The sequence below is a fragment of the Trichoplax adhaerens genome, genomic scaffold (assembly GCF_000150275.1).
Source record: "Trichoplax adhaerens TRIADscaffold_5 genomic scaffold, whole genome shotgun sequence".
In the NCBI taxonomy this organism is placed as follows: Eukaryota; Metazoa; Placozoa; class Uniplacotomia; order Trichoplacea; family Trichoplacidae; genus Trichoplax; species Trichoplax adhaerens.
Window position 1 is genome coordinate 7,126,845 of NW_002060947.1, and position 26,161 is coordinate 7,153,005.

General features: G+C 33.8%; 7 protein-coding genes across 7 annotated transcripts; 5 read left to right on the forward strand and 2 right to left on the reverse strand.

Moving 5' to 3' along the window:
* Window positions 1–559: 559 nt before the first annotated feature.
* Window positions 560–2,393, forward strand: TRIADDRAFT_56845 (uncharacterized protein; the record flags this gene model as incomplete). Its single annotated transcript, XM_002112595.1, has 5 exons — window positions 560–703; window positions 896–947; window positions 1,404–1,591; window positions 1,907–2,035; window positions 2,169–2,393. 5 exons carry the CDS (start codon window positions 560–562, stop codon window positions 2,391–2,393), a joined length of 738 nt encoding a protein of 245 aa, XP_002112631.1.
* A 1,360-nt stretch (window positions 2,394–3,753) lies between these two features.
* TRIADDRAFT_56846 (uncharacterized protein) lies at window positions 3,754–6,338 on the reverse strand (the record flags this gene model as incomplete). The annotated part of the gene is made up of 5 exons (XM_002113028.1): window positions 3,754–3,978; window positions 4,083–4,211; window positions 4,918–5,105; window positions 5,570–5,621; window positions 6,195–6,338. The coding sequence occupies 5 exons, from the start codon at window positions 6,336–6,338 to the stop codon at window positions 3,754–3,756; spliced, it is 738 nt and encodes a 245-aa protein (XP_002113064.1).
* A 939-nt stretch (window positions 6,339–7,277) lies between these two features.
* Window positions 7,278–10,273, forward strand: TRIADDRAFT_25491 (uncharacterized protein; the record flags this gene model as incomplete). Its single annotated transcript, XM_002112596.1, has 5 exons — window positions 7,278–7,421; window positions 9,033–9,084; window positions 9,325–9,512; window positions 9,772–9,900; window positions 10,049–10,273. 5 exons carry the CDS (start codon window positions 7,278–7,280, stop codon window positions 10,271–10,273), a joined length of 738 nt encoding a protein of 245 aa, XP_002112632.1.
* A 1,921-nt stretch (window positions 10,274–12,194) lies between these two features.
* TRIADDRAFT_56848 (uncharacterized protein) lies at window positions 12,195–14,549 on the forward strand (the record flags this gene model as incomplete). The annotated part of the gene is made up of 5 exons (XM_002112597.1): window positions 12,195–12,338; window positions 12,753–12,804; window positions 13,216–13,406; window positions 14,069–14,197; window positions 14,322–14,549. 5 exons carry the CDS (start codon window positions 12,195–12,197, stop codon window positions 14,547–14,549), a joined length of 744 nt encoding a protein of 247 aa, XP_002112633.1.
* Window positions 14,550–15,872: 1,323 nt separating this feature from the next.
* Window positions 15,873–16,679, reverse strand: TRIADDRAFT_56849 (uncharacterized protein; the record flags this gene model as incomplete). The annotated part of the gene is made up of 1 exon (XM_002113029.1): window positions 15,873–16,679. The coding sequence occupies one exon, from the start codon at window positions 16,677–16,679 to the stop codon at window positions 15,873–15,875; it is 807 nt and encodes a 268-aa protein (XP_002113065.1).
* A 1,401-nt stretch (window positions 16,680–18,080) lies between these two features.
* Window positions 18,081–20,695, forward strand: TRIADDRAFT_25185 (uncharacterized protein; the record flags this gene model as incomplete). The annotated part of the gene is made up of 5 exons (XM_002112598.1): window positions 18,081–18,224; window positions 18,616–18,667; window positions 19,094–19,284; window positions 20,222–20,350; window positions 20,468–20,695. 5 exons carry the CDS (start codon window positions 18,081–18,083, stop codon window positions 20,693–20,695), a joined length of 744 nt encoding a protein of 247 aa, XP_002112634.1.
* Window positions 20,696–23,130: 2,435 nt separating this feature from the next.
* On the forward strand, window positions 23,131–23,822 carry TRIADDRAFT_56851 (uncharacterized protein; the record flags this gene model as incomplete). The annotated part of the gene is made up of 3 exons (XM_002112599.1): window positions 23,131–23,184; window positions 23,266–23,296; window positions 23,389–23,822. The coding sequence occupies 3 exons, from the start codon at window positions 23,131–23,133 to the stop codon at window positions 23,820–23,822; spliced, it is 519 nt and encodes a 172-aa protein (XP_002112635.1).
* Between the last annotated feature and the right edge of the window lie 2,339 nt (window positions 23,823–26,161).

The following is a 26,161-nucleotide window of genomic DNA, read 5'->3' on the forward strand; positions in this document are numbered from 1 at the left end:
GTAATTAATGATAACACCATGAGAACGGAGCGGAAAGGTTAACATACGAACATATACCGTAGTCCATATATATTGCTGTATAGAGTATGGTATTATGTATTAATTAATTAACGAACACGATCAGTATCACTTTTAGTATTAAGAAGTATCTGTATTGCCTTGCTTCTATATAATGTATATGTGAAGTTTTTTTGTTGTTAAAAAGAAAGGGAAATGTAATATGATCCCTAATTGTAAATGTGATCTTGGTCGAGTACAGTGCGAGCTAAATCGATAAGCATCACCTGTCTACAGTATATAAGACGAGTTGTCTATGCTCTAGACCAATTCTGTTACTAGCTTCCCCGTATGTGATTCTTGTGAATAACCTGAATAAAAATCCTGATACTTTTCAGAGTGTAAAAACGAGTCTGAATCACTAAATTTCCCATTAAGGAAAACAGTACACTAGTCTCTTCTAGTTTATTCCACATATCGTTACTAGACTGTCCTATTCTACTAGATCCACTTTTAGTCAGCATCCTGCAAGTATAATCCAACTGCTGTTGACTTAATACTCATGGCCTTCCAATTCGAAAGCGTATTAATCACTGGAGCGAGTCGGGGATTGGGACTCGAATTTGTCGAGCAATTATCCAAAGCATCGCCGTCTCCCAAGCATATATTTGCTACTTGCCGATCTCCAGAGGGTGATACTGCCAAGGTTTGCTGCATTACCCAATTGCGATATTTCAAACCGTGATTGGATAGTATGCTGACTTTGAATTAAATTAACATCGATATAAACGCTATGTATTCTAGAGCAGTTTACTAAAATGAACTCGTATATCTGATGTCATCTGGCAATAGATTGATATCCTAATTGCTTTGTGTAAACCAATTGATTTTTTCGTAGAACTTGAGAGAACTTGCTGCTAATCATAGCAATGTGACGATTGCTAAGCTAGGTCAGTACAAATGCATTGCACCTTTTGAACGAATCTTTTATCCATGATAACAATCCATGCAAATTTGGATATTAGAGATCAAGCTTAAAGACCGACCAAGTTTTTGCATAAATAGTATCACATACAAAAGGATTTGATCCTAATCTAAATCCTATCCATCAAGTTTTTCTGTTATCGAATGCTGCTATCATACCAATACTTTAACAGGAGAATAATAAATGTACATGCAAAAACTGGGTTTACGTATTTATTGGACTTACTTGACCTAAAAAATTTGAGCTTGATGATTTTCCAAATGTCAAAATTGGTTACTTGCAGTATGGATATCTACTTTTTGATACGACACCCTACAGAGTGAATGTAGTATAGAGCTAGACTTACGGAGATACTATGTGTACTGAATTGACAATTGAAAATATCTTTGATCGAGTAGCCTGCTTCTAACATATTTTATAGATGCTTTGGATAAACAATCTATTGAAAATTCAGCAGTAGCTGTCAAAGAGAAATTAGGTGATGAAGGACTAGATCTGATAATCAATAATGCAGGAGTTGGAGCACCCGAAGAATTCTTGCAAGCTACAAATGAAGATATGATTCGTGTTTATCATACCAATGTTATCGGACCACTCAATGTTGTACAGGTATAATGCAAATATTAAAGAAACTAGCATGTTTTAACCAAATTCAATTTTAAATTATTCCATAGTCTGCGTATACATCGTGGGTGAAAGCAACGGCTGTTATAGTTATAAGTATTATTTCACTCTATACATCAACAGCGTAGTTTGAGTTTTCTTCGAGTGTAATTCCTTTATGATTGGTTATTATATTACGCCATACTTTTTTATGTCGTAGATATTAAAAATAATGAAAAGTAATAATACTAAACATATTGTACAATACAAGAATCTTGGCAATAATTATGATACTATTTGATTTCGCATTGTATTAAACAGGCCTATTACTCCTTAATAACAAAAGCAGGAAAGAAAAAGGGATTTGCAGCCGTGATCAATATATCGAGCCAGCGAGGATCATGCGAGCAAACATTTTCTGCTGACTTTTTTCCGTATGGTGTTTCTAAGGTAACTAGTAGAAACTATATGATAATGCTCACTTTATAAGAGATATAATCTATAAGTTTATACCTTCCGCAATAAGTCATACGAAAAATAAGAAAATTGGATACTAATATCATTTCATTTTAAATTATTTCAGGCAGCAATGAACAGAATGACGAGAGCATTTAGTTTCGATTTGATCGTACATAACGTTATTGCCATGAGCATGAATCCAGGATGGGTTAAGACTGATATTGGTTCACAAGATGCAATACTAACCACGAAAGAATCGATTGAAAAAATGCTTATAATTATTAGATCTTTGGACAAGAATAAGAATGGAACATTTTACAACTACAACGGAAATAGGCTCCCGTGGTAAAATTTAAGCGAAGGAATATATTGTAAATTTAAATAAATATTGGCCATTTACTTATTTTTACTGAGTATCAGCAATACCAATAGCAATATAGATGTTGACTAAAGCAATCGTAGTTGCTTTTTTACGCTTTCATTAAACTTGCACATTTTGCCGAACTGGAATAATAATCGTACTAAATTTTGTTGCAGCTACAGTACTTAAGAACAGTTACTTAGTATTTAAATTACTTCATCACCCAAAAGATTGCAATGACAGTGCTGCATCACTTACGTGCCGGCATATGAGGGAGTACTTGTATGGTTTCTTTAATGACGTAAGCCTATACAATATGTGCAAATTCATAAGTAGTAAACATACCTGTATAAGTAATCAGCGACCTATAGTTGTTGTATTCTTTGCACTTTCAAAGCTAAAGATGATAATGGTTGCGACTGATTTGATTGTGAATTGTGCAAGATTAAGAAAATAAATTTTGTTAGTGCGAGATACGAGTATACTTGTATGGATAGGAGATGGCTGCTAAAAGCTTTTAATCCGTTAATGCAGCTTTGTTCTGATCTGTTCGTTTTCTATCTACCTTATATGGGCTGTATAGTGCCATGAGAATTCTGACTGTCTGTGATATAGATTGATTAGATTTGTGGGTATATGAATTATAAAGGTAATGAAACTTAACTAATATACCCAAAAATGTAAGATTCTCGAGTACATGCTGTTGTCGTAGCAGTATTATTAATGCAATCATTCTCAGTTATAGCTACCTTATCTCCGCATACATCGACCTTAAATATAAGTCTCCCGAATTTTACTATTTTCACAAAATGGATGTAATTAACTTAAACTGCACAGCTGTCCAATTGTACTTGTGCTGTGCATGAATTGAATAGAAAGTAAAGAACTTCATGCAATAATAAATTCATTAGCAAATATCAATAAACAATAAATTGCTATCATGATTATGCACACTCGTCGGCTTTTATCCTAAGAAACGGCTCTTAATTTACGATTAATAGATTAAATTGATTATTTAGTAGTCCCTAGGAAAGACCATCAGCACTCAAAGGTGATATTGTGCCAGGTATACTATACTCGTACATTGGATTGTAACATGCCATACCGTAATTGCAGTCTTCATGTGAATGGAGACACTTTTAATATTATCAAATTGTTCTTAAATAGCTGCAACGAATTTAGTGGAACTTCCAACTTTATTTTAAGAGTGAAGTCAGCAGTTACGAACAATATGCGTATACATATTTTGTAAGGGTTATTACTCGCTATCAGATAGAGCAAATAACTAATAAAAGGGTTTCAAAATCTATTGGAATTAAATTTACGACATGCACTCTTTGGAATAACTTTACCAGGGGATAATATTGCCGTTGGCGTGGTAAAACGTTCCATTTTTACTCTTATCCAAAGATTGAATAAAATTAAGTGTATCTTTAATCGAGTCCTCAACAGTTAATGGAGCTTGTTGAGAACCAAGATCAGTCTTAACCCATCCAGGATGAAAGCTCACGGTGATAACGTTATCATCGATCAGGTCGTAACTTAATGCTCTGGTCATTCTATTCATAGCAGCCTGGGCGAGTTAAAAATAAAATGATGCAAGTGTGTTATTCCTCGTTTTCCGTAATACTTAGCATACGAATATAGATTCAATTCGTAATGGTTTCTACTAGTTACTTTAGAAAGCCCGTACGGATACATTCCACCACAAGATGTCTCCGCACATGATCCTAACCAGCTTGACATATTGATAATGGCTGCAAATCCCTTCCTCTTTCCTGCATTTGTTATTAAGGAGTGATAGGCCTGTTAAAAGAACACAAAATTAAGTGTACGAAAATTACAATTGTTACAAAGATCAGACCATGATATTATGAACGCGTACAGCATCGTTATTATTTTATTTAAGGAAAAAAAAATAAGATCGTACGTACAATAACTAAACTGCGAGCAATGGCGCTTCCTTAAGCCAATTAATTTAAAGCGTTCAGCAGTCTACATACTGTGCATAGTACTTGAAGAAAACAACATTCAGCATGGTTATATTTTTAATTTATGGTACGTGAAGAAAATAACACCTAACATAGTTATACTTTTAATTTCCTTGTTTCGACATAATAATAGAATCTGAGCTACCATTTTAAGCGTTATCACTATTTAAAAATATATCGATACCAATAAATTGAAGATATAACTATGCTAGCCGTTGTTTACTATACGCAATATCTATGTACATTGTTCAATATTTTAAATTGAATTGGCTTATATATTATTACTAATAATATATTTATACCTATAAATTATTAGTGTAACTTTGCTAGATGTTATTTTCTTTCAATACTATGTACAGTATGTAGACTTTGTTTTCTTCATAGACTACTCTAGTAAAAATGTTACCCTTACTCTCACTTTAACGTCAAATCGCTGCTCTTACTACTGTATATAATTTTTTTTTTTCATATTTCGATTGAATTGGATTAAACGTTATCGCTATTTACTAATATAGTTTTACCTGAATGACATTAAGTGGTCCGATCACGTTGGTATGATAAACTCGAATTAAGTCTTCATTGGTAACTTGCAATAACTTTCCCGGTGCTTCAATTCCTGCATTGTTTATAATCAGGTCGAGCCCTTGATCCGCTAACTTTTCTTTAACCACCACTGCTGAATTTTCAATCGATTGCTTGTCCGAAGAATCTAAAAAATTTTCGAAAGCAGGCAATTTCTATCTAAGATGTTTTTAATCATTTGATCATGTTAATACGTACAGCAGTGTTATCCTTATCCTCAACACTCTGGAGACTATTTTTACTATGATGAGTTAAGTATCGAAATGTAGCTTTATAATAACAAATGCATCGTGCAGATCATCGATTTCAACATTTGGAAAAATCATTACACTATAATTAATCGTTGCACTGCTATCTCTGTCCTTAATACTCTGGCTTCTCTTTTCATCATATCGAGCTACGCAACAAAAAGTATCTCTCCGTAAACTCTTAAACCGATTCAGTCGACTGTTAGTTCGTCAAACCTCAGTCTATTGCACATAATGCAAACTATTAATTTCAACATTAAGAAAAATCATTGTGCTATAAGCGTATAAAATTGACATTGTATTCTATCGGTTGGGATCCAATAAAATTCGGTCCAAGACTGACCTAGCTTGATGATGGTCACATTGCTTCGCTTAGTCGCAAGTTCTCTTAAGCTCTGTCAAAAGGGCATAAAGCGTATGTATAATAAGATGAGTACATGTCTTTGATTATAATGAGCAGTAGAATAATGTCGTAGTTTATTATCATTTTTACTGTACTTTGGGGTTATTCTATTGGGATATTTCGATCGTTTTGGCACTATTGGCAATCACATTGAATGCAGTAGGACTAGATATTAAGGTACAGTAAGTGGATCAACTCATTCTAGTAGCTTGAAATCTGATACCACTTCATCAAAACATTGGTGGAATCAAATGCATTCGACGGACCCAGCAAATTGTTCTACTGTACAACGTAGATCGAATGTATTTGATCCTATAGGCGTCCATCAACGACTACTCCATTTTAGCAGTCCATGCCCAGGCGTACATCATGAGCTTTATGTACATTTGGACATACAGGCAATAATAGTAGTACTTTACAGTGTAGAATACTCTACTTCAAATCAGTATTTTTCATGGAAGTAGTTCTGTCCATGGCTATCAACACAGAATACTCCACTTCAAATCAGTATTTTTCACGGAAGTAGTTCTGTCCATGGCTATCAACACGTCTCAATCCAACTCACCTTGGCATTATCGCCTTCTGGAGATCTGCATGTAGCAAATATATATTTAAGTTGAGGCGAAGCGGATAATTGCTTGATAAATTCAAGTCCCAATCCTCGATTAGCTCCAGTTACTAATACGCTTTCAAATTTAAACATCGCCATATTGTGGATAGATCAGAATGACTGTCAACTCGTACCGGACTGCAAATCCAATCAAGGGGTATGGAAGAATGGCTTACTGATGGAAGGAATAAAACTACTAGCTGTAAATTCAATAATTTCCTATGTATAGGGTAGTTTTTCACCGATGAGTCTGTGATCTTTACTCGTGGTTGAGTATGGTATCGCACTGTTGACTATGTTGTGACCTTGCTGCTTTTGGGTCAAAATCAACACCCTCTCGATCAGGCGTTTTAAATTGGAGTAATGGATTATGTCAATTCTCTACGACTAGAGCTCTCCAATTTATCACTTAGTGACATGTTATTCTTGCTGTTCTGCTAGTGCATCTATCTACTCCAACTCCATACTGTCTATTGTCTTGGTGTGTGCAAATAAAAACTCTTTTATTAAATTGTCATAGTGAATTAATTTTATTTTATTTATTTAAACGCATTTGTTCTTCACGTCGACGTAAATTTGGGGGATCCAATTCTAGTCATAAATAAGCGCTGTCCGATAGAGAGCGGTGAAAGAAAATACACTACTATATAGAGTTGCATCCTCCATAAAAGGTTATTCTTTGACCTCATTAGCATTTCATCATAATAACACTAAGTGGGACGATGGGAGGTCTTAAATTGCGAGTGGACATGACATCAGTTTTGTTTTACATTCAATATTGTACAGGAAGGCAATCTGTAGCAAAAATGCAACATAAAATAGAATATCTCAAACTATACTAACCATAGCGTCGAGTAGAAGGGATGACATCTTTTTGGCTCCAAGATGCATTGCCCGGTATCTACTATTTCAGCTCAAGCTGCACAGTTCGTCAAACCATCAGCCAGATGATAGTTCCTAAATTTCAATTTATCAATCTAGTCTTGTTGATTTCCTTCTCGGTTTACTAACGCGTATTGGTGTCGTCTTGGGCTCATGATGGCGTTCACTTTTCAAAGTGTGTTGATCACAGGAGCCAGTCGAGGGATAGGATTAGGATTTGTAGAGCGATTGGCTGCAGCATCGCACTCTCCGAAGCATATATTTGCCACTTGCAGATCTCCACAGGGTGACACTGCTAAGGTTAGTGGCGTGAGTGATGTTGTTATTATGGCACTTAGCAAAGAACGCTATTAGCAATCTTAAGAGCTAGCTAACGATGCACGCAGCATGGATCATTCCTTACCTGTTGTTCATGACTCGCTGCTAGGCGCTAGCAGCATTAAAAAATTCCGCTCGCTCACTGATCTTAACGATGTACCCTTTTAGTAGTCACACAACTGTACAAATACTTTATTAGTCTAGCAATCGTAAAGAGCTGGTCAATTAATTTGGCGCTAGCAGTAAAAAATTCCGCTCGTTCATTGATCTTAACGATGTGCCCTTTTAGTAGTCGCACAACAGTACAAATACTTTATTAGCCTAGCAATCGTAAAGAGCTGGTCAATTAATTTGACGCTAGCAGTAAAAAATTCCACTCGTTCACTGATCTTAACAATATACCCTTTTAGTAGCTTGCTACGGCACTACGTTGCCTAAATTCTAAAGTTAAAGAAAGTATTGCTACTGACGGTGTTTCTGTATTATAGTGTCTACTGGTTGCCAGCCATTCAAAAGGATAGTTTTTAGGCGTTATAGTAGTAGTACTATATTCTTTACTCGATCTTTCGGCAGATTAGGGTAGTAATCTGTAGAAGCAACTCAAAGTAAGTGCTTTACCTTAGACTAGTAAACTTGTCAGGAAGTAGTCCGTGATAGAACCACATAACCAACGGTATAAATACTTCATTAGTCTAGCAATCATAAAGAGCAGGCCAATGACAGTAGTTTGGGCGCTAGCAGTAAAAAAATTCCACTCGTTCACTGATCTTAACGATGTGCCACGCGACGGTACAAATACTTTAATAGTCTAGCAATCATAAAGAGATGGCCAACTAATTTAGCTATAAACATCCTATAAGATGATGCAAGTACTTCATTATAAGACAGTAGCTAACTAACAAGGATACCTTTGGCCTTATTACACAGCACTACATGATGCTGTCAACACTTAAATATTATATACTTTCTTATTATTCAACACAGCAGCATGAACCTCTCAAAACGAGAAGAAAATATTGCCCAATACTCGCTACTGCCTATCTACATAAAAGTCAGTCTTCCAAAAAATTTAGTCATCGCTACCATCGCCAAATTATACACGGACAGTGCGGTATGTAACTAATTTAGTATACATAATTCCAAGCATGGCTTTGATAGGATGGAATCGTCGCATGGTAGCTAAAAGTGTCCATTTTCATACCATTAGAGCAACCATTTGGCAAGGCACGAAATTGAGAGTGATATCTGCTATAAAAGTATACGCGTAGATGTTGTTTAACCACTGAACCTGTATGAAAATACGAGTATACAATCAATCCTGTAGTGGCATGATCGACAATCGTATTGCTGCTATTTTCTGACTTGGCTGCTTGCAGGTTATAATGGTAGCAGTCATGATTAATCCCAGATATCCTACAGTTACTACTGCTAGTAAATGAAAACTGGCCGTAGCAGACTGGATGTAAATAGTGTGATTGCATCATCGCATACATCATGATGATTGCTGAATATACGCGTATATAGTTATGACATTATAAATTAAAATCAAATAAATGGCATACTTAGATATATCTCAGTATCTATCCCTTACAGACTTTAAGAGAACTTGCAGCAACTCGAAAGAATGTGACCATAATTAAGCTAGGTCGGTTGAAAGTATTGCACTTACTGCATTGGCTGCTTCTTTACTAGTGATTGAGCTGTATGAATTAGAAACTTTGATTTAATGTTATGCTTTCATGGTGACTTTTTTCAATTGAATAACTGTGCTGTCCAATTTTTCTATTGGATAAGAAGCAACTCTGTGTTATGAAATGCCAAATTATGCGCTTAGTAATCATTGAAAAATACTTTAGATTGAATAGATTGATCTTCGAATTTTCAGATGCATCAGAGAAGCAATCTATTGAAGATTCTGTGGCCTCAGTCAGAGAGAAATTAGGTGATGAAAGACTAGATCTAATAATCAATAATGCAGGAATTGGAGCGCCTGGAAAATTATTACAAACCACCAATGAAGACATGATTCGTGTTTATCATACTAACGTTATTGGACCGCTCAATGTCGTGCAGGTAGGAAGATGTGTCATAATTCATTAGCGATCCTTAGCGTTAAACAAGTTCCATCTCTAATCCCTTTGCCTGCTGTATCTCTACGAGTATGCTGCAATAGTTGTGGAATTGTAAATGAAATCGCCATATTCGATGTTATTCTTGTGAAGTAATAACGTATATATACATTAAAATGGTGGTTCGACTTATATAATGCGAAATTTTAACCTACGTAATAACTTCACGATCAAAATTTTCTATATTGGAATTTTGTAAATAGGCCTATCATTCCCTAATAACCAAAGAAGGGAAAAGCAAGGGACTTGCAGCCATCGTTAATATATCGAGCGTGGTAGGATCCTGTAAAGAGACATTTGCTGGTGGACTCTACCCTTATGCCCTTTCTAAAGTAACTAGTATGATTAATAAAATTTCAATTTTATAGAAGGAATTCACTCTGTATATTCAATTGATGGCTTTTACTTGTTGCCAGTAAATATTACAGAAAACGAAGGCTACTTGACACCTAAATCTCTTTCCTTTCAACTCAAATTTAGGCTGCATTAAACAGAATGACTACTGCATTAAGTCACGATTTGATCGATGATAACGTCATCGCCGTCAGCATTCATCCTGGACGTGTTAGAACTGATCTTGGTTCCAGAAAGTCGCCACTTAGTGTGGAAGAGTCAACTACAGAAATGATGCAAGTTATTAGGTCTTTAGACAAGAGTAAAAATGGGACATTTTACAATTATAATGGAGATGTTATCGCTTGGTAATGCTGCTATATTCTAAATGGTATCGCAATTGCAAATTTCAAATTATGTTACCATAACTCTTGCTGATGTTGAACAGACAGTGCAATATCTATTAATCTTAATTATAATCGCCCTTACTACACCGTAACAAACCTGTGTGTGATTTCTCTGATTGGGTGTTTTATTGTCACAAACTTGTTTCAGCGATTAAAACTGTTTTATTTTACTTTTTAAAATCCTGAATTTCTGACGAAGGCATATAGACTGTATCAACTACCTCTTGTAGTATTTAGAAAGGATATTGTTTGAAATCTACAAGCCTTGGTGTCCCATTAAATCATTTATCGAATTGCTTTACTTGCTGTAATAAAATTTAAATGTAAAGGAAACGTCAGTGGATAGTAATAGCTTTTATTACAATTTATTTATTGCGAGTGTGATAGTAACGGAGGATTAGAATTAACAATGACAGAAAGACTTGGCTTTACATACTACTACCGGTCAATATCTACTATCCTACAAGTAACTATAACATCCTAATTACTCACATCAACAACTATTTTAGTTAGTTAATCTTACTAACGTTACTTTTGCAAATGAACAAATCAGACGCAGGCTTTCATTATAGTATATTTATATCTAAAATCTCGATCCCCTATGCGATTGTATATGTTTAAGTATGAGTGCGAAGATTTCAAACCGGATCTACCTTTAAGAGGTAGTTGGTGATATTAGATATTGCATAAACTCGAATATACACCTTTCTATTCAATATCCTTTTCAGTGAATATGAAATTAGTAAAAAGACCCATCGGCCAAAGCGTACATCAAGGTTACCAGGCTCCAGGAACTGTAATGGCTGTTGCAATAACGTTACATTTGTATGATGTCATCTTTTCAAGCCAATCTTCAGGCTGTCTTACCTATCGCTACCCATCTATGATATCAAGTTGCAATAGTACTGTAAGATTACATCAATATTTTTTTATAATTATATATATATATAATAGAGAGTTATGAGCGAAATATTAATACAGCATAGAGGTACAATTGCAAAACGTTTATGCCCCTGCATAGCCAATATGTATTGAATTTTCTCTCAAGTATGGTGGCATTCTAATTTACAGAGTTTTTGAATTTGTAACATTAAGCTGCATGCAGAAATGCTAATCAGGGTTATGTATCCCTCCGATTAATTATAGTACAGTATACTATCCTCGTATAAACCATTCATTTAAATTGTCCAGCAACCAACCATGCTACCTTTATAAGCTGCCAAAACATGGACTATTTGATCCACCTGGCTTGGAGCTGGACCCGGCTATTTTAGCCAGTTATCATTCTATCAGAGACTACAGTACTACAAAAAGAGGCTGAAGAAATGATCGTTTAGTATACTCAAAATACCCAGGATGATTATTTCAGCTAAATTGTATGTCTGCCTACTGTCTAGTGTCCATCATGGACAATTGAACATCCAAATAAGTTACTCGATACCCGAGAGGCAGAGCTCCGGAAAAACAGCAGTCAGGAGTATTGCAGCGGGTAGATGCTTTACCTTGATAGTAGTGTCCCATACAGCCGTCAGTAGAGACCTTCTACTGTATAGTAGAGCCCGCAAATTATATCATTTTGTATCAGCAAGTAGCACTGATATTTTCTCCGTATCATGGAGACTGTCCTACTGACTGGTTACATACTGATTCTTATTTAGTAAATCTATATTCTATCTATATGTTATATATAGATAGATAGATATACATATATACCAAACAAATTTTGTTTACATTAGTATCATTAAAGTACTATTAAGAGATTGGTCGTGATTAGTGATCTTTCTAGTCTGATCAAGACTAGAAATTGGCCTTGAACAGTTATTTAATAATTAATCGCTTGCATTTGTTGCCTAGTCAAGTATTCAGTGATGCCATTCAAGAGAAAGATGCCTTTCCTGTTTGAAAGCGTTTTAGTAACGGGAAGTAGTCGTGGGTTTGGCTTTGAGATGGTTCGCCAATTGGCTAATTTGTCATACCCACCCAAGTATATCTTTGCTACGTGCAGATCACCAGGTGGAGAGACAGCAAAGGTGATCGCAAATTAAGACGATACAAGGATTAAAGTTGATCGAGCTAAGTGATAAAGCAGTTTGCCTCCTAGTGATTTTTGATCGGTCAGGTTGATTGTTCAATTAGCTAGTAAAACGCCATTGCAATAGCGATGTTGTACTGTATTATTGTCAATGGCTATGATAAAACTTGGTGTACATTTTTAACATTCTTATAGCATCGCCATTGATCGTATAATTAATTAATGGACTGCATTATACTATTGATTAAATTTATCTCTACCAATTTATATCAACTTTACCGTCATCAATCATGACTGAGGAGACTCGATTCGAAATAATGAACAGCGCGATACATCGTTCTAGTTGATTTTATATCAACATATTTTCACTTTCTTGCATATTGATGATGAATATTTTGTATTTAGATGATAGGAGTTAAAGAACTTTGCATCAGATCATAGCAATGTCACCATTATTTCGTTAGGTAAATTTTACGGAAATTGAGAATGTAGAAAATGTCCTTAACTTTGTTTCTTTGTAGCTAGTATTAGATAGTTTAGCAAACACATTGTGTACTCAAACAGTAACGAATTTCATCCATTTTAGCTATTAAGATCTAGAAATGTACTGATTTTCATTTTATTTACCGATATAACAGTTACCAAGAAATAGATTTAGTGGCTAGCGTTCAATTTTGATAACGTAACAGTTATAGCGATAGCGGAATTTTCTTACTTGCATTCAACAACATATTATTAAGACAGTTTACTTTTTATAGTAGTTTTAACTTCTCTTACCACTGCCCATTTTTATTCTTTGCAAACCACACTAAAATTTTATCGTTAAAGTTTTATACTGATAGACTTTTACTTTCATCAATAATCTCAATTCCTAGATACTTCATCGAAAGAATCCATTCAAAAATCAGCTCTTTTGGTTAAAGAGAAATTGGGCAATGATGGACTCGATCTTGTAATCAATAATGCAGGAATTAAAACAGAATCGCCTAGTTTTCTAGATGAAACAGAGGAGGATATGATGCGTGTGTTTAAAACTAATGTGGTAGGACCCTTCCAAGTCATACAGGTTGGTGTCTAGTAAAGCTTAAAATTTTAGCATGATAGGTGCTATGTTCGTATTACATAATATAGCAGGTTTGAATGTATGAAATGGTAAATTCAAGTCGTATAGCGACAAATCTTGCAACATACTACTGCAGTAAGGTAGTAATGATTTTACTTTAGTGAAGCCAACGGACCGCCCCATTTATCCTTGCCTAGTCTATTTCTCGTACTTGTCTCAGATTCTTTCAATTTATATAGTATTTAATAACAGTATAGATCTGTATTTCTTTCAGAACTCCAATTGGACGCTGTAGTGTAAAAGTAGGCATTGATAGATGATCATCTAAGCTAAATTACCTACGAACTCTATTGTCACTTTATAGATAGTTATACAACGCTTACTTCATGATCAGCGAGGGTTGTTATTACTTAGTAAATATGATATATTAATATAAGAAGGAATTATAATTATAGGTACGTACCAGTACACATTTAAGGACACGATTACGTTAATGTTTGATATTGACAGATTAATACAGGTGTTTACAAATGCATACGACAGCAAACAGTTATACGATGATTCTTATATTTAGTATTAAATTCGACATGCAGTCTGGTTGATTTAAAACTCATCTACTTCTTAATTCTTACACTTAGAAATATCATTTTTTGCCCAATGTTTAGGCCTATCATTCACTTTCAGCTACGGCAGGTCAGAAAAAAGGTTTCGCCGCTATTCTAAACTTTTCTAGTATCCTTGGACCATGCGAAAAATCGAATTTTGGTGGTTTATATCCTTATGTCATATCTAAGGTAGTAGCCTAAGCGATAGAGTATAAAAATCAATGCTGCATGCCTGGTATATTAATGTCTATTTTGTATTTAATGTACATTTTTATCTTTGCAACTCCCAAACTTTTTCTATCTATGTTTTCAGGCTGGCATGAATAGAATGACCAAAGGCTTGAGCTTTGAGCTCATTCGTGATAATATCATTACCATGTGTATTTGTCCGTGTTGGGTAAAGACTGCAATGGGAGGTTTGGATAAAGGCATACTAACACCACAAGAATCTGTTGGATATATTATGAAAATTATTCAATCAATGGATAAAAGTAAAAATGGAGCCTTTTACAACTATACAGGTGATATCAATCCATATTGAATGAATTTATCAAAACCAACATTACAAAGTAGCTAGTAGCATAATCATCTTAGTATCTACTATGTGCCGTATGTTATCAATCTATGCGTAAAGTAAAGATTTAAAGACTTAGGTTCGTGATAATTTCTCACACTATAACTAAGTGCATAGTAATTATGTCTCAGCAATCATAATTTGCTTGATTTTGCGGTAGTACAACTATTTTAATATCTCTATAGTTTTATAGGATATTACAAATATAGAAAGGTAGACTTTCTGTGCAGATATTATCGTATTATTGATTTCAATATTTCTGTTCATTATTATTTTACGTCTGCCATTACTTGATAAGAATATCTTTTGCTGTTCAAAAATAGTCAATCATTTTATGCCGTTGCTTACTCCATAGTAAAATACTTATCATTCAATTTATGCCTTTTTTAATAATTGTAACGTTCGATTCTCGATTACTAATACATTTTATCGTAATGTTAATAAATTTACGATATTAGATCTATTTTGTAACCTATCTTATCTTGTGGACTTGCACGACAGTATGGGCAAGAAAAACGAAAGATTAATTGCCATAGTTAGACTTTTTGGGCATGCTTGAGGGCATAGTGTAATTTTATGATATCGTTGGTATACGGGTGTCTGTACGCGATACCCCGTATGCAAAATGTTTTAAATTTAGTTCTCAATGTGGCAATTTTTGTCAGTTTTACACCACACCATTAGCTTTCCAGAGAAAAGTTACCCCGGCTAAACATCCTTAGAATTATGTCTATTGCTTAACCTTGATTTGTATCGTGGACAAACAAACAAACAAGCAGATTTCATTTTTATTTATGCAAGGAAGGATATTTCACTTTTTAGGCGATAAACAAATTTGGAGGCCTTTAAAATCATGATATCCTATTTTAAGATTTATTCTAAGATAAAAAATTTGCTCGAATCTGATAATTTATTGATTTTGAACATCAGGTGATCCAATTTTATCGTGAGACACTAAGTCATTTATATTGAGTTCCATAGCATAAAAATATTTTATGTCCTGATGGGTACCGCAAGAAACAATATTCAATCTTAGCAAACTAAATTAATACGTTGTCTAGCATGATGAAGAGAGTAGCGTATCGAGAACATATTTACTAAGTTTAGCAGAAGAACACAAACAGTACTTTTATGTAAGATGTTAAATAAGTACATCAAATGATGTAAAACTGACAGATAGAGGATAAATCTATAAAAGACAGAAGTTTGTTTGCTAGTGATGATATGTGCCCTTAGTCGTTGATGATGGCATATAATTATAATTGTCGACAGTGTACGAGTTATGTTAAACTAAATAGTTTCCCAACGGATAACAGTATCTTGGAGTAAATAAGCCTGAAGAAATTTGACAAATTTATCGGGAAATTGGTGTTGTATGAAATGGTGACCACCGGGGATGATATACAATTGTGATCTTGGAATATTCTCTCGCTGATAGTGAGCATGAATAACAGGTGTGATAGGGTCATTTTCACCGTGTAGAATAAGTGTTGGACTTTGAATCTTGCTTAATTCTGATTGACACAAGCCTTGAGCATTACGAAGTAATATTGAATGCGTGTTTAAATAGCTAGTGAAACATTGTTGCACCGTGACTATGTCACCATAAACTTTAACATAGTCTTTTAAAACCTTTGGATCAAAGTCTGATTCGACGTTCTTAAGTTGATTTAGAATAGCGAGTTCTTTCTCAGTATTATAAGAGCGCGTTGCTAGTAAAATTAGTTTTTGAACCCTTGTCGGATACTTAGCGGCTAAAATCATAGCGGATACGCCACCGTCACAAAATCCGAGAACTGAATACTTTTCAAAACCTAAAGATTCCATGATAGCCGCGCAATCGTCAGCATCTTTGTAATAAAAATCCAATGGACATTCACGAGTTTGGGGAGGTTTAGATCGACCAAGGCCTCGAAGATGAAATGTCACTATTCGTAAATGATCGGGAACATCTTGTATCAAATAAGAAAATTCAATATCGCTAGCGCCGATACTACCTGGTATAATAACCAAAGTCTCTTCACCGTTACCCGATAATGAATAGTAGATATTTGTTTCCATATTAGAAGTTTTCACACTGATGACGTTACTTGACATTTTAAAAATATCTTTAGTGATATAGTTTTACTTTATGTGTACTAGGAGTTTCTGACGAGACTATAAAACGCTGGTGCCTGAAGACCACTTTTTAGTTAATAGTCGGTTAGTTAGTCAACCTAGTTTGTCAATCTCTATTAAATTGTCAAGACTTTAACCTTGGTTGACTAGATTTCTTCAGTAATAAATAGTAGTAATTCTCCGACTACCTCGTCTATACTATCAGTGATGCTGTACCTATACTATAGTATTCGGTCGTTGGAATTAAACTATTTGATGATATAGCTAACCACGTCTCTTTAAGTCAGTAAGAGACATTCTTCGTAAGCGTTGGCGTGTGTAGGCTTACTTTGCTACTAGTGGTGTGTGACAATCGTATATGTCGATTTCGATTCAATATCCCTTTCTTCTTAATCTTTAATTTGGATATCGTACAGTACTAGAGAAGAAGCACTGTGCGGCAGTAATATACGCAAAGTATAGGTAGTCGCCGAAGAAATATTTCGGATAACTGGTATACTGTAAGATTAAATAATCCAATTCAATGAGTGTAATAAGCGACGTCGCGCTAAAAGTTATTAAAATAATTTACGTCCGACAGAGCCATAATTGGCGAATACTATATAATAATATTAGCGAGATGACAGTAATAATTTTATTAGGTTATCTTGTGTCAATCATATTTGTTCTTATAGCATTATATAGCTTAAATCATTATCATTAGGAAGGATTCTAACATAATTCAACAGCACGATATCATATTACCCTTAACTCCTAAGGGTCTCTATGTTACAGTATTTAATAAAGAACAACGAAGTCGAGAGGGACAATATCTCTTTAATCTTCTCGGAGCAAAATACAGCATCGATTTTTATATTTTTGCCCTGTGCTAAATCTGCCCGGTGGACTGTCCTCAACAGAAATCTTCTTTACGCTCTCATCTTAGATAAAACCTAAGGAATTAAGTTGTGACATTAATTTTTTAAATGTCCCTGGCTGGCTAATACGGGCAATACTACTTTAAAGCTGCTCTAACATATGCTACTATACAGTAAATGAGGGCTCTGTATTCATCGGGTCAATGATAGGATAGCATACTGTAAAGTCTATTTATTCAATTGATCTGATCAAATTAAACCAAGTTAAGCGTACAGTGGCCATGAGCCCCGTGATATCCTAATTAGCATACAAACAGCCAAGGTTTGAAGATAGACCAGGTATCGAGTACTGACTGTGCTAGAGAAATCGATGATTACACTATCATTGCAACTATTCTCTGCGTATCATCATAAATTATCAACATAAGCCAACATCAAGACTACTGTATAAGTTCATCTTTAATAAAATAAAATTACTTGCATTTATTGCCTGCCTAAAGACTCAGTAACGCTTAACGAGAAGATGCCTTTTCAGTTTGAGAGTGTTTTAGTAACAGGAAGTAGCCGTGGGATCGGTTTCGAAATGGTTCGCCAACTAGCTAATTTATCATGCCCACCCAAGTATATTTTTGCTTCTTGTAGATCTCCTGATGGCGAAGCAGCAAAGGTGCAAATTAAAATGATGTATTGATTGAACGTGATCGAGCTAAGTTGATACACTTGCAGACTGTCTTATCAGTAATGATTCTAGATCAGCCAGGTTTATGACTGAATTAGCTATTAAAATGCAACTACAATAGCGATGCTAAACGACGATAAAATGTGTGTTATTCTAATATTATTGTACTGCAGCAGTTTATTAGACGACAAACACCATAATACTGTATACTACTGATTTTATTTTTTACTTTTCACCGATTCATGTCCATTTTATCATGATGAATCATGACCGTACTGATGTGACTTCATTCGATATCCATAGCGATAGGTCGATTTTGTACTATCATGTTTTAACTGTTCTGTGTATTGATGATGAACACTCGGAATGTCAATGATAGGAGCTACGGGACTTTGCATCAGAACATAGCAACGTCATAATTATTCAATTAGGTAAATTTCAAGTAAATCGAGAACATATAAAATAGCGTTAGTCTAGTGTAGTCTCTTAGTTGCTAATATTTAGACACCGTACTAGGTATACACGTTGTATGCTTAGACAGTAATTATCTTCATCCATTTTACCTCTTTCGATCTAGCAAGTGACTACATTGAAGGACTAATAAGTTACTAAGAAATGCCCTTAATGGCTAACTTTCAGTCTTAAGGACATCGCAGTGATAGTAATGACTACAAGCCGGAGTTTTTTTACTCGCATACAACACTTATACGATATTATTAAACAGTTTCTTTTCTGTAGTATTTTTTAAACTCCTCTTTACTACAACCAATTGATTCATTGTAAATCATATAGAATTGTATTTCAGGATCTTGTATAGTTATAGACTTTTAATTCCAATAAATAATCTCCATTACTAGATGCCTTATCGAATGATTCGATTCAAAAATCGGCTGTTTTGGTTAAAGAGAAATTGGACAATGATGGACTCGATCTTATAGTCAATAATGCAGGAATTTTGACAAGATCCCCTAACTTTCTAGATGTAACAGAGGAGGATATGATGCGTGTGTATAAAACTAACGTGGTAGGACCCTTCCAAGTCATACAGGTTGGTATTTATTAAAACTTAAAAATGATAGCAGGATGGATTATGTCTTTAAATTGCATGATGTATCGAAATTGAACATGTGAAATGGTCAATCTTGCAATGTAGTAAGGAAATAACGGTTTTGCTGTGATGAAGCTAGTGCACTAAGCGCGTTAACCTTTGCCTGGCTTATTCTTAGTACATTCGAGACTACGAAGAAAATCTGCCTGATCGCAGATTGTAGATTATATGACGTTTTATAACAGTACAAAGCGGATATTCTACTGTAAAAGTAACGATTGATAGATTTATCATCTATATAAAATTACCCACAAACTCATTGTCACTTTACAAAGACAGTAAATAGTTGTACAACCATTTACTTTATGGTTAGCGAGGGCTATTATTACTAAGCAACTATAATATATCATAAGAAAGAGATCTAGATATAGATTCTAGGACATTCCGTAAATGGTTAATATTGAGATATAAATGTAAGCATTTACAGATACGCCTAGCAAATAATTAACGAGAGTTCTTAGTATAACTTGCTAACAATCGTGCATCCATTTACTTTATGATTAGCAAAGGTTGCTATTACTTAGTGACTGTAATATATCATAAGAAAGAGATTTAGATATTCGTAGATTCCAGGACATGATCTAGTCATAATTATTATAATCGAATAATATTAAAAGTTAAACATAAGCATTGACAGACAAACGCAGCAAATAACTAGCGAGAGTTCTTAGTAGAGCTTGTTAACAGTTCTAAATATTGTAGTGATACTTCAACAGAGAAACAGTAGATACTTGTTCTCTCTATTAAATTGAAAAATTCTTGTCTAGATTGATGTTGCATAAATAATTAAATCAAACTGTAATATCACTTAATGTTTAGCAATAAATTTAAAATTCAGTCCAAATGATTTAAATTCTATTTATGTGTAAATGTCTAGGCTTATCATTCGCTTTTAGCTAAGGCAGGTCAGAAAAAAGATTTTGCTGCTATTCTAAACATTTCCGGTACCCTAGGATCATGCGAAAAATCAAATTTTGGTGGTTTATATCCTTATGCCATATCGAAGGTAGTAGCCCAAGTGATACCGTATAAAAATCAATGCTATACAGTATATCTTGTAAATAGATTACTAATTTTATATCCAATATGCAATTTAAAAATACTTTCAATCAATAATTTTTAGGCAGGCATGAATAGAATGACGAAAGGCTTAAGCTGTGAGCTAATTCGTGATAATATCATGATCATGTGCATTTGTCCAGGTTGGGTAAGGACTGCATTAGGAGGTTTGGATAAAGCCAGGCTATCACCACAAGAATCTGTTGAAAATATCGTCAAAATTATTGAATCTATGGATAAAGATAAAAATGGAATCTATTGCAACAATACAGGTCAAATCATCCCATGGTAAAATTGCAATAATATGACTGGGCTAAATTTTTTATCGAATGAACTTTTTCAAAGCTAAAATTGTAAACTAGCTAATGGTCTAATCATACAATTGAGGGTATGGTTAATCATGTCTCAACAGCCATAAATTACCTACTTTACTACAGTACAACTAATTTAATATCTCTAGTTTTTGTAGGATTTAATAGAAATAGAAAAGTATACTTACTCTTCAATGTATTATTGGTTTCAAACTTCTATTCAATTTCTTTTTTCGTCTGCCAACATCGGATGTGAATATCGTCTATTGTTAAAAGTCATCGATCATTTTTTGCTGTTATAAACTGTATACCGAATGTTTGTCATTTATCCGATGTTGTTTTTAAATAAAATGACCATGACCAGCTATTGTCTATTAATTAATTATATTTATCGTTGAGGTAATAAATTTAGGATATTAATTTCTATTTTTACTATCAATTTTGTAAGCTAAGACAAGGAGAACTAAAGACCAATTGTTATAATTATTCCAACCATAATTATGTTAAAATTTTTGCATGATAACTAGTTGGAATTACTACAACTACCGCTAATGAAATATTATTTCCAATAATTGAGGTCTGCAATCATGAAGAATACTTCTCAAATATCGCATTTCGAATACAATCCAACAAAGAATACTAGTTGCTACCAAGACTCTTTACATACGTGTGTTTATAATTTACACCTTGTAAGCGAGTGTTAATATCATTACAAAAGTGTGCTAACTCGGACAAATGTAATAATTTTTCAACTCGTTGTATAACTCAACAAAACTTAAAGAAAAACAGCAGGAAAAATTGCCAATTTCTTCAATCTGATCGATTTTTAATTGTGCATTGAGGCACTTTTTACTCTATACTGCAAGTTTACGAGCACTTTAGCCTTTACTAATATGGAACATTTAGATATAGAAACGTATTTGCACCATATATCCGATATGATCCGAACATTCTTTGAGAACTTTGCAGATAAATAAATAATACCTTACGAGAGAAAGCTGTAATTTCATAAAAATAGCAGGAAAAATCGTCTATTTTCTTAATGTGATTAAGTTATGATTCTGTGTTGAGGTATTCGTAACTCTGCACTGCAAGTTTGCAAACACTTTAACCTTTTCTACTAAAAATATCTAATATTTTTCGAAAATTTTGTAGATAAATAAAATAATACCTTACGAGAGAAAATTAATTTCATACAAATAGCATGAAAAACTAACTATTTACTTAATTTTGATCGAGTTGATTCTGTATTGAGGTACTATTATCTCTGTACCACTAGTTTCCAATCACTTTAACCTACTGTACATTACTAATAATACTTTATATTTTTGGAAAGCTATGTAGATAAATAAATAATCCCTATATTATATCAAAAATATCGTTATTTGTGTGTTATTTTTAGTATATTTCGAGAGAAAACTGTAGTTTTATACAATCAATTATTTCTTAATTACATTACCATTTGCGCCTCGGCATGGACAGCATCTGATAATAAATATCATTATTATCAACTGTGAGTTAATAGTATATCATGGCTTGATCTCATTTATGATATCGGATGTGCTGCACGATAATCAATAGCACCATTTGTACCTGTGCACATCTATTAATTAAATTAAATTATTGCCCTAATAACTGAGTAATACAATAAGTACTCATGGATAATTTTAGTTTCTAGTGATTTCATTTATCTACAATATTATTAATTCAGTTGATTAATATGATGTAGGGAAAATGCAATACTCGTATCAGAAAAGAGTTTGATACTGTGTATAATTATTTTTAGCCTACTTAAGATACCATTGATCATAACTTATGATCAATAGGAACCTTGCACTTGGGTATGCTTCATGCATTTTGCTGATAGCGTAGCTAAATACTATAGGCAACCGTAAAATTTTATATCATCATGAATCACCTCTTTAAGTCTATAGTAAGAATATTAACGATCTATCAGCAGGCAATAGTGTTCAAATATGAAATGTAGAGTAGATTCCATGCCTGCCTGCTCGTAGTCAGTCACTAGAGAACATTACGAATCAATTGATTTAATTAGCAATCAAGCCAGATTTAGCACATAACATGATGATATTGCAATAGCGAAACTATTACGACTTCGAGCAGTGCAATCTGAAACTGGTGCGTTAATGTACTACGGTGCTAAGAAGTGTCGTCCAGTTGTTATTGACATAATTAATGACAAAATATTGTATTGCATTTGCACCAACACTTTACTGACTTTAATTTGTGGTCAACAATCATCGATCGCAAGACATCAGCGAAACCTATAAATACTTCACAATTTTCATCATCTGGCAATAGAAAATAATCAAAAGCATTGAAACGTTTTCGGAAATATTGGTCTATCGTTCAGTTTCTCAATTTGTAACTTCACTCATTTCCTGTCAGCAAAATCATGAAGACTGCTCTTGCTATCGTATCGGTTCTGCTTTGTATGACAACCATTGTGGTAATTTTAGATTTATATTTACAAAGATTGATTTCTTGATTTGATTTGCACAGTAATTTAAATTTTTACAATTTATTTCAGTCTGCTATCGTAACAGACTATGTGATCCAAAGTAAGACTTAATTTTGATTAGATTATTCGCTTTTATCTACTAGTAAAATGGTACTCATTTCTTGTCCCTAATCTATTTACAATCTACTATAGCTGATCCACGAATTTGTAAAAACAGCGTGCTAGCTTTTAAAGTCCATGGAACATCAGTAATTGCTTGCCCAGGTGGTTGGAGTGGACATATTAGTAACTCTAGATTGTGTGGAAGAGGTTATCACTTGTGCAATAAAAATGATAAAGGGCCCAAACTTTCCAAAATTAGCTACTCACATGGCATCAAAATTCCCGGCTGTTATGCCTTTAATGCAGCTCATGACTTTGGACAGTGTATTGACTGCGAGAATAAGCGACATCATGATGACTTAGGTGGCGTTGGTGTTACATGTCCCAGAAAAACTACCAGTCAAAGTACATCTTGTTTAACCGGTGGAACGATTGATGCAGCACCGAATGTGAATTCCTCCAATAATAATAAAGGTTGCCGTTACCATCCAGGAATATCAGGCGTTCTATGCTGTAAGAATTAATAATCCACTTACAGTAAGAATCTTAGTAAGCTCCGTGTTATTTGATGTTGTAGTTTAAACAATGTTGAAGTTGCATAAGCGATATAAATCAATAAATTGATATGGAAAAAAATTAATACCACTTAAGAATATCTAATTTACTTCCATAGCGCAGTAATTGTCTTGTTTATGGAAATATTCAGCTGTTAAAAGAATAAATTTAGTTAAGAACGAAGCTCAATCTACGCAATTGTAACCATAACCTAATCGTGTTAAAGCTATGAAGAACAGTGATTCATTACGAACTGATGTTACCGGATCTATGTTACGGGTGTTTGCAGTGATTAAAATAAAAAGTAAAAACGGTAAATGAAGAAATCAAAAACCCCTATATAATTGATTTTGTACCCGATCTGGAAAATACTAATCATTAATTCAATTACAAAATAAAGTCTTCTTTAATTCTCTAGCATTACCATTTTCTTTTATTTTATGCAGGGCAATACTAAAATTGTTTTGCAATGTTTACGATAACTGCATGATTATAGCGACAGGTACTAAATTTAATAGAGTTTCAATTACAATACAATGCGAAAATTTAAGTAATATAGTTTTCTGGGCCAAAGCAGTAGATAGAAAACTTGAAGAATTGTTGGGCTCGGATGTAGGACAGAATGGGGCTTCATTAATTAAATTATCGAAAACCGATAGACGTTCGATTATGAACTACAATCGATGGCGTTGAAATAAATATAGATGCAACTTCATAAATGACTTGAGGTTTAACATCCATTATGTAATTTTATCCTAAGGACCTTTCAATATTAACGTTTGTAGTCAAGGCGGTAGTATACAATTTTAAGGATTGCGTTATATCAGCTCAAGCATTCATTTTGGATGTGTTCAAATACCTAATTCTTACTTTCAAGAACTTGTGAAAGTTTCAATTTTTGAGCTAATAGATTAAAAGCGTAGAACAAGATAAATGCAAGGCTGAGTATTCCTCTACCTGAGCTCAATCACTCAAACGGAAAACAGCTTATTGAATTGCATAATACTGATCTGCAATGGATTATCTAGATATTCTGTCGCAACAATACTCGTAAATGCATTTTGGTGGTCGTTGAATTTACAGTAAGCAACCACAAGATCTATAGGTTATGGAATAATTAGCTCCCCAAAACTTTGTACACAAAGTAGCAGTATAGAGAGCCTGATAATGCATAACCCCATCGTCTTTATAAGATACAGTAAATAGGAAATACGGTTATACTGTCACCTAGTAAACACATCTTACGTATTTACTTTAGAACATCAACATTATCTATTTACCGTAACTGTAGATTTTAGCTAGGTCGTCAATTTTTCTACATCAAGCTAGCAAATATTCTATGTACTACTTTATAGCATCGATATGATCGATTCAATTATAAATTTTGATTAGTCTGTCAATTTTTTCTATGTCAGTTTAGCAAAAAATCTGCTTGTCTACTTTAAAGCATCGACAAAATCGATTCAATTATAGACTTTAGTTAGGCTTTCAATCTTTTCCTGCACCAAGTTGGCAAACACTCCACGTTTCTACTTTGTAGCATCGATAATACCGATTTAATTATAGATTTTACATAGATTGTCAATTTTCCTACATCAAGCTTGCGAAACACGTACGTATCTACTTTTCTTATAATATCAACATTATCGATTTAATAATAAATTTTAGTTAGACGTAGATAAGTGGATGATATCTGAGTTTATGTTGATACTTAAATTGGCGCAATAGTTATTAATATTATTTATATTGTAATAGTTGGAACTGACAGGGTCTACTTATAACTAGTGCCTTAATGTATCGACAGAACATATATCCCACTATTTCTCTATCCTATTACTGAAATTGGAAAGGCGTTGAAATATTGGCTGAAATATTACTTTGATCAACCTCATCGTCCAGATTTTTGACTTTTGTTCATTTTCCAGTACTAATAATCCATTAGTGAAATATGAAGACTTTTCTTTCTCTCCTGTGCGCTCTACTCGGTCTAACTAGGTTTACGGTAATTTATTGTTTATATATTTATAATAATTACAGCTATTTCATTTGAAAAAATTTATTACACAGTTTAATTCCTAGAGTTAACGACTATATATCCGCTATATATCCGCCAAATTTTTCAGTCTGCTATGGTAACAGATCATCGAATCCGAAGTGCGGTTTTTGATAAAAATTTGTGTCTACGACTCAATTTAAATATGAATTTCAACCCTCAGGTGGACTATGTCAAACGAAGTAAAACATTTTAAATTCAGCTTCATTGACTCGAATAACTATAACCCGTCGATTTCTTTAATCTTAGTTACTA